This window comes from Chiroxiphia lanceolata, chromosome 3 (assembly GCF_009829145.1).
Source record: "Chiroxiphia lanceolata isolate bChiLan1 chromosome 3, bChiLan1.pri, whole genome shotgun sequence".
In the NCBI taxonomy this organism is placed as follows: domain Eukaryota; kingdom Metazoa; phylum Chordata; class Aves; order Passeriformes; family Pipridae; genus Chiroxiphia; species Chiroxiphia lanceolata.
Window position 1 is genome coordinate 31,649,971 of NC_045639.1, and position 7,942 is coordinate 31,657,912.

Consider the following 7,942-nt stretch of genomic DNA (forward strand, 5'->3'; position numbering starts at 1 on the left):
CAAGAGCAGCCCAGGCTCAGGCCTTGGCACAGCTCATCCAGCTGACCCATGCAGACTGGAAAAGTTTGCTCCCAGACTGTGGGGACATGCAGTACTCTAGGTGGAGAACTACTGCCCATTGGAGATGACCCCACCTGCACAGCAGGTCATGTGTTCCTCCCACCCACTTTATTTTCCTGGGCATGGAAGGGGTAGCAATCACCTAAAGCAGTGTTCTGAAAAGCAGTCAGGGCACAGGAGAGACCAGCAGCCTGATACCCTCAGGCACAAGCTGAGACCTTTTCCTCCGCAGAGTAGGCATGAAACACAAAAGACCCCACCATGTAAATCATCAATTCTTTAATTGCAGTAGAACAAATAACAGAAAAATAATCAAACAAAAACCAACCAAAATACAGTATTCTACCCCAGGGGTTCAGGGAGGCAGCAGCTCAGAGGAAAGGCTCTCCCAGCCCAATGGAACAAGGGCAGTGTTTGATGCCTACTGGTAACATGGGATTCCCCATGAGGGACTAAAAGAGGAAACCTGATGCCTCCTCACCTCCACTCCCCATCAGCAGCTGTTCCTACACAAGAAAGACAGAGGATAGGTTCGGGCTACCTGAAACACGCACTACAAACAAACAGGAAATCATGCCCTCCTGCACCCTGCCAAAAACAACCCCAACCAAACATAGCCAAAAAAATAGACACCACCATGGAGTCAGTAGCAGCTGGTGGGAGCAGACCCCCTTCTAAGTAGACATGATATAGGGCAGAGGTCTGGCAGATGAGGGAAGAGCCTTTCTCCTTCTTTAGTCTACCTCTTCCATGCGGGATGCATCTTCATCTCCCTCCAGAGGGGGGACTTCCTCAGGGACAGCTGCACTGGGCTCCTCTACAGTCACCTCATCTTCATCAATGCCTGGGAGACGGGAAAGAAAGGAAGAGATGAGGTCTCCAAGTGCTACCTGATCCCAGAAGTACAGCCTCTCCCAGAGCAAACCTGTCTCCTGCCCACAGCCTGAAGAACAGGGCTATTACCATCCAGTAGTTCACAGAATATCCTGAGTTGGAAGGGACCCACAAGGATCATCCTGGCCCTGCACAGGACCATCTCCAGGAGTCACACCATGTGCCTAAGAGTATTGTCCAAATGCTTCCTGAACTCTGTCAGGCTTGCTGCTGTGTCCGCTTCCCTGGGGAACCTGTTCCAGTGCCAAACCATACTCAGGGTGAAAAACCTTTTCCTCCCATCTAACCTAAATATGCCCTGACACAGCTTCATGACACTCCCTCAGGTCCTATCACGGGTCACCAGAGAAGAGATCAGTGCCTGCCCCTCTTCTTCTCCTCGCAAGGAAGCTGCAGACTGCAATGAGATCTCCCCTCAGTCTCCTCCAGACTGAAAACTAATACAACACAAGTCTATTATTAGGCGTTATTGTCAACTACAGCACTAATCCTGTATGATGTTCCCAGTAACATCTGCTCTAATATATGGATATGTGCCATTGGAGGGCACTCCTTAGCCAGTAGAGGTTAACGACAAAAGACTTGTCACTCAGTGCCACAAAACCCTGAAGTGAATGTGGTTTAAGACATGAGCATTTCTCTCAAGACAAACACAGTAAATCCAGTAGTCACAAGTAAAGCAGTTGCAAGACTCTAAAGCTACTTAGTTTCCAACACTGAAGGTATTTCAGTTTACTCTGAACAGAAAGTTGTACTACCATACAGACTTCCTAGCTGCAGTTTGAGTAATACAAGACCCTACTCCTACTGAGAACAGGCAGTTAAGAGTTAACACCTTAGCTGTGCCAAGGCACAGCACCTCTGATTTACATTTTTAGCTAAATAGCAAACTTGGAGAAAAAGGCTGGGTGCAAGCACAAGCTGTTTTACCAGATGGGTTACATCATCCATGACAGACTTTTGACATTTGCTCTGAAGAAATAAAAAGCCTCAGTTTGTGATCTGAACAGCCTGGGGGTGGGTCCTGGCCTTGTGGAAGACAGGACAGTCCACTCAGTGCCCTGAGTTGTCCTGAAGTACCTTGTTTAATGCTTCCACTTAACCCCTGGCCACCTTAGGTACACAGCCAGTTCTGCACATCACACCAGCATGGCTCACTTATAGGCCTCCCCCGGCCCCAAGACAGTTACAACTAGCCTGATCAGTTAGCCTGCCTTCAGGGCCTGCTCCAAACCTGAGAAGCTGCATGGATATTTACCAAGGCCCAGTTTGATCATCCTGTAGATGCGGTTGGAGTGGGTCTGGGGATCTTCCAGGGAGAAACCAGAGGACAGCAGAGCAGTCTCGAAGAGTAGCACCACCAGATCTTTGACAGCTTTGTTGTTCTTGTCAGCATCAGCCTTCTGGCGGAGGGTTTCCACAATTGGGTGGTCAGGGTTGATCTCCAGGTGCTTCTTGGCCATCATATATCCCATAGTAGAGTTGTCCCGCAGTGCCTGAGCCTTCATGATGCGCTCCATGTTGGCTGTCCAGCCATAGGTGCTGGTGACGATGCAGCAGGGAGAGGAGACCAACCGGTTTGAGACTGTGACCTGTCAACATAGCTGAGGGTTAGCTGAGCAAGGTCTCCATATGGCCTGGACTAGGCCCAGCCACGGCACACATGATAGCTTAAAGTCCTTGTCCCAAGTTCACCTGGGGACACCCCAACGCAAGCAGAGGTCTTCCAAGCAGTTCCAGGACTGCTGCACAGACTAGTTTGGACAGCTCAGCCAGCATTTTGAGCACCCACTGCATGTTTCCCACACTTACCCTCTCCTATCAATGCACGTATTTGGGTCAGTGCCCCTCACCTGCAGCCTGGCTGCTTAGAGCAAGACGGTGCATGCTGGGACCTCCAGACTCCTTTAGCGGCTCCTCTGCAGGAGATGAGAGGCATGCATTGAGCTGGGGCCCTTGCCTGCAGCACGGAGGACCCCCTCCCTCCAGCCCAGGGCTGAGCTCCCTGCCCATCTCACCTTCTCCACCTTCTTGTCCAGGATCTCCTTCATCAGTTTGCAGAGGTTCTCGAACTTGGCCTTGCTCTCCTCCATCTTCTTTTTCTCCTCCTCATCCTCAGGCAGCTCCAGCCCCTCTTTGGTTACTGATACCAGGGTTTTGCCATCAAACTCCTTGAGCTGCTGCACGCAGTACTCGTCAATGGGCTCTGTCATGTACACCACCTCAAAGCCACGCTTCCGCACACGCTCCACAAAGGCTGAGTTGGCAACCTGCTCCTTACTCTCCCCTGTGTTTGTGGAGGGTAGAAATGAAACATCACCAAGACATAAGAGCTGGTTACAGCAGAACAAACAGCACCAGTCACTTGGAACCGCTAACATAAAACTGGCAGCATCCAGGGCTCTAGGCCTGTTGGCCTTTCCCCAGCTCTTAGGGACAGGTTGCTGAAGGCAGCAGGAAAAGTTTTAAGTTAGGCTAGTAGGCAGGTAACCTCCCTTCACCTCACTAGGGCTCAGAGGAGCTCTGGCTCACCTGTGATGTAGTAGATACTCTTCTGGTTTTCCTTCATACGGGACACGTACTCTGAAAGCGAAGTCACCTCATCGCCTGACTGGGACGTGTGGTAACGCAGCAGCTCCGAAAGGCGCTTTCGGTTGGTTGAGTCCTCATGGATGCCCAGCTGGTGGCAGAAAAGATGCATGAAGCCTCCAGAATGAGACTTGGATGCACTTGGCACCACCCCTGAGGCATGGCCATCTCTGCCCACCTTCTGATCATGAGTGTTTGGGGCAGCCAGAGGGGATGGCTGCCCACAAAGGCTCTCTGGGGCACTCACAAGACCCCCTTTCCCTTCATCCTAACATCCATGCAGAGGAGACAGAGTACAGGGACAAGACTGCTTCTCAGCCAGATAGGTCATGGGCCCCTCCCTCTTCCAGGTGCAGTATGTCCAGCTCACCTTCAGATTCTTGGAAAAGGCCTCATAAAACTTCTTGTAGTTCTCTTTGTCCTCTGCTAGCTCAGAGAAGAGCTCCAAGCATTTCTTCACAATGTTTTTGCGGATCACTTTGAGGATTTTGCTCTGTTGGAGCATCTCACGGGAGATGTTCAGAGGCAGGTCCTCCGAGTCCACAACACCCCGGATGAAGTCTGAGTAGGGGAAATTAAAACGTGCATCAAATTAAGGATTCTGAGCTTCAACACAGGAGGAAAAGTGCTAAAACACTGACTGCTGTGCACCCACACCTCATCCAGCCCCCTTTGTACTAGGAGTAGTACCCCACAGGCTGTGGGGGTCCCAGCTCCACACCAGGAGGCTGAGGCAGGGGGCTCTTACTCAGGTACTCGGGGATGAGGTCATCACAGCTGTCCATGATGAAGACACGTCTCACATACAGCTTAATATTATTCTTTTTCTTCTTGTTCTCGAAGAGGTCAAAAGGGGCACGGCGCGGGATGAAAAGCAGGGCCCTGAACTCCAGTTGCCCTTCCACGGAGAAGTGCTGTGGAGCCAGGAAAGAAACAGCTGCTGGGGTGCTTCACTTCTACCCCTTCCCCCAATACCCACTGTAGGGAGGCTGAACTGCTGCTCCTCAGCACTGGGGCTGGCACAGGTGCACAGCAGGGTCTCCAGCATCCAAGCAACCTGGATTTCCCCCTCCTCAGCCTCAGTCCCCTAGGTGCCAAGATTCTCTGGCACCCAGCAGGCTTGGACAGAGGAGTCATGCTTCTAAGGCTCAATACCCTCCTGTCCTGCTTACAAATCGGCACTGCCAACCCCTCCACCTGCATGGGAGTCACAGTGCAGACTGCCACACCACCAAGTGGCCTGGGATCCCTCAGTCCCAATGAGGCACAACCACGTGCGGCACATGAGGCTCTCGATGTGGGCTAGAAAGGGACTCTCTGTCTTTCCCCAGAAGGCAGAGTAGTCAAGCACCCACCTTGACAGCCAAGTGGTCCTCCCAGTCATTGGTGAGGCTTTTGTAGAACTCGCCATACTCCTCCTGGGTGATGTCATCAGGGTTGCGGGTCCAAATTGGTTTGGTCTTGTTCAGCTCCTCCTGGTCAATATACTTCTCCTTGATTTTCTTGGTCTTTTTCTTCTTGCCTTTGTCTCCCTCCTCCTCATCATCAGAGCCCACATCCTCAATTTTAGGTTTCTCCTCATCTTTGGACGCTGACTCCTCCTCTTCCTTCTTGTCTTTCTCCTCCTCTGCCTCATCATCACTGATCTCTTTCTCACGCTCCTTCTCCAGCTGTGGAGAAAGGTACAAGAAATAGGTTAGACCCAAGCAACTCTTACCAGAATTCATTTTTCTCCAGATGAGAAAAACGGATGTCCTCCAAAGCCCAACAACGGCAACATGTGGCCAAAGCTTCTCTTGGAACCAGCCCTCAGAATCCCTCCTCATACAACCAAAAGCTGTGCCTGAGAGAATGAGACAAGCAGCAGGAAAGCCTCCTTCCTCTGTGTCTGGTTTAGATGACCTCCAGCTGTACAGCTCAAAGGCTAAAATCGTAGCTGGACACCCTTCATGTCCAATAAACCCCCAGCCTCAAAAGAAACTGGGAGCACCACTGCTCAGTACCCAGCAGCCAAGAACTATGGAAAGGAATGGAAGAGATCATACTCTGGGCCTTCTCTATGTTCCTGTTCTTAACATCACCCACCCCTGCCTCCAGCTTTCTAGTGGGTCCCCACAGTCCTTTCCTTACGTACATAGAGCGTGATGGGGTAGCCAATGAACTGGGAGTGCTTCTTCACCACTTCTTTGACACGACGCTCCTCCAAGTACTCGGTCTGGTCCTCCTTCAAGTACAGGATCACTTTGGTGCCACGTCCAATGGGTTCACCTGCAGAGAGAGGAGAGAAACATCAGGGTTTCAGGGCATAGCATTAAAGGGCAGAGAGCAACTGCGACCAGCTCCTCAAGCCTATACACTACAGGATACCCAGGATTAACTAGTGTGACTGACAGTGCAGCAGAGTTCTATGGAGCACCAGGAAAAGGGGCACTTCTAGCAGAAAAATGTATTTTTTTTTTGTACAATACTTACCGTGGTCAGTTCGGACAGTGAAGGAGCCCCCAGCTGATGACTCCCAAGCATACTGCTCATCATCATTGTGCTTGGTAACAACTACCACCTTCTCTGCCACCAGATAGGCAGAATAGAAGCCCACACCGAACTGCCCAATCATGGAGATGTCTGCACCAGCCTGTGAAAGTAGAGAGCAACTGATAAGACCAGCGAAGAGATGGAAAATGTCTGCAACTGATTCACAGCAGCAAAGAACTGGGTCAGCACACAGAGAAAAACAGGCAAGCACCAACAGGCAGCCAGCCCTACCCTTAGCTCCTCCCTGCTGCTGGAAAGGTGGGGAAGCATACTGGGGCAGGCAAACAGCTCCCACAGCAAACAAGGCAGCAAAGCCTTTTTATTATTTATTTATTAATTAGTATTTGTACACCAGTGCAAGTCTGTGTCCCAGGCCCCAGGAAACCCATGCAGTCAAACACAACCCACCTGCAGGGCTTCCATGAAGGCTTTGGTCCCGGATTTGGCGATAGTGCCCAAGTTGTTGATCAGATCCGCTTTTGTCATCCCAATGCCAGTGTCCACCAGGGTGAGCGTTCGGTCTCGGGGATTGGGGATGATGTCAATCTTAAGATCCTTTCCGCTGTCCAGCTTTGAGGGGTCGGTCAGGCTCTCATAGCGAATCTTATCCAGGGCCTAGGGGAGAGGGAGATCATCACCACGGCCTCTCTCTGGGCACCCCCAGCAGGACACCAGTCCGCAACCCGGGCCCCCCCGCAGAGGAAGGAGCCCACCCCCCGCCTGGGCTCACGTCAGAGGCGTTGGAGATGAGTTCCCGCAGGAAGATCTCCTTGTTGGAATAGAAGGTGTTGATGATAAGCGACATGAGCTGGGCGATCTCCGCCTGGAAGGCGAAGGTCTCCGCATCCTCCTCATCGTGCTGCACTTTCTCGGGCATCTACAAGGCAAACACAGCCCACGTTCAGGCCATTAGCACTGGGGAGGAAGGGCGGCGGGGGCCCCGGGCCCACCCCGCCCGCCGCTCTGCCCTTACCGTCTGAGGCCTGAGGGACGGGTGAAAGACCTGCCCCTCCACCGGCCGTCTTTTATAGGCACGGAGGAGTGCCTAACTGCACGCCATATCTTTCCGCCTTAAACGGGCCTTGGTCAGCGCGCCGCAGATAAATGGTGTATGGGAGGCATTGGCGTTGCCGTTTAGCGGCGGCCATGGTGGGGGCGGGCGCGCAGTGCTCAGCTTCATACTGCTGCCATGCTGCCTCCTGGCCGGGGCTCCCCTCTCTCTCTCTCTCTGCGGCGCTCAGAGGGTCCCGGTGCCGCGGTCCTCGGCCCTCCGAGCGCCGCGGCGAGGGGCGGCGGGCAGCCCCGGTGAGGGACTATTTTCCGCGCCCCGCCGCGGAGGAACGCAGTGTTCGGTAATGTAGGGGCGGTTCCAGAGCGTTCCGCAGAGGCCATGGAGGTGTTGGCGGCGGCGCCTTCCCGGGTCTGGGCCTGGGGCAGGGAACCGGGGGGCTGCAGTGCCCCAGCTGCTTCCTGCAGCCCCCCGTGAGGCCGCGGGCCGTGTAGCTCAGCCGTCCTGAGGCGGGATGCACTGGAGCCCAGAGGATGAGAAGGGAGGGGACAAGAGGGAGGGGACGGGACGGGAAGTGTCAGGGCTGGAGCGCCTGGCAGGTCCGTGTCCCCATTGCAAACCAGTTTGGATAGGCTGTATTTCCAGGGTCTGAGGGAAGCAGTAAGATAAGTCTTATCATCCCTGTATCTGGAGTGCTGTATTCGGTTCTGGGCTCCCTGGTAAAAGAGAGACATGGAGTTGCTGGAGCAGGTCCAGTGGAGGGCAACAAAGATGATGAGGGGACTGGAACATCTCTTGTGAGGAAAGGCTGAGCGAGATGGGCCTGCTCAGTTCGAGAAGAGATGAGTGACGGGGGAC

General features: G+C 53.2%; 1 protein-coding gene across 2 annotated transcripts; it reads right to left on the minus strand.

The window, feature by feature from the left end:
- Nucleotides 1-324: 324 nt before the first annotated feature.
- HSP90AB1 (heat shock protein 90 alpha family class B member 1) lies at nt 325-7,163 on the minus strand. 2 transcript variants are annotated; one of them, XM_032682119.1, is made up of 12 exons: nt 7,049-7,163; nt 6,806-6,952; nt 6,484-6,690; nt 6,016-6,175; nt 5,678-5,811; nt 4,899-5,213; nt 4,292-4,457; nt 3,914-4,104; nt 3,487-3,634; nt 2,973-3,241; nt 2,213-2,546; nt 325-904 (listed from the first exon to the last, which is right to left on the minus strand). In XM_032682119.1, the coding sequence occupies exons 2-12, from the start codon at nt 6,950-6,952 to the stop codon at nt 795-797; spliced, it is 2,181 nt and encodes a 726-aa protein (XP_032538010.1). In that variant the 5' UTR covers nt 7,049-7,163; the 3' UTR covers nt 325-794. The 2 variants fall into 2 exon arrangements, 1 of the variants encoding a protein (XP_032538010.1); XR_004355916.1 differs by lacking the exon at nt 325-904 and adding an exon at nt 2,808-2,873 and having other exon boundaries at nt 2,431-2,546.
- Between the last annotated feature and the right edge of the window lie 779 nt (nt 7,164-7,942).

Bases quoted from the DNA above. Each gene is read 5' to 3' on its own strand.
- HSP90AB1 (XM_032682119.1), bottom strand. From the start codon at position 6,952: ATGCCCGAGAAAGTGCAGCACGATGAGGAGGATGCGGAGACCTTCGCC. The intron at 6,176-6,483 runs GTGGGTTGTGTT...CTACTTTCACAG, and splicing joins CCTTCATGGAAGCCCTGCAG to GCTGGTGCAGACATCTCCAT. The intron at 4,458-4,898 runs GTGGGTGCTTGA...CTGGCTCCACAG, and splicing joins AGGACCACTTGGCTGTCAAG to CACTTCTCCGTGGAAGGGCA.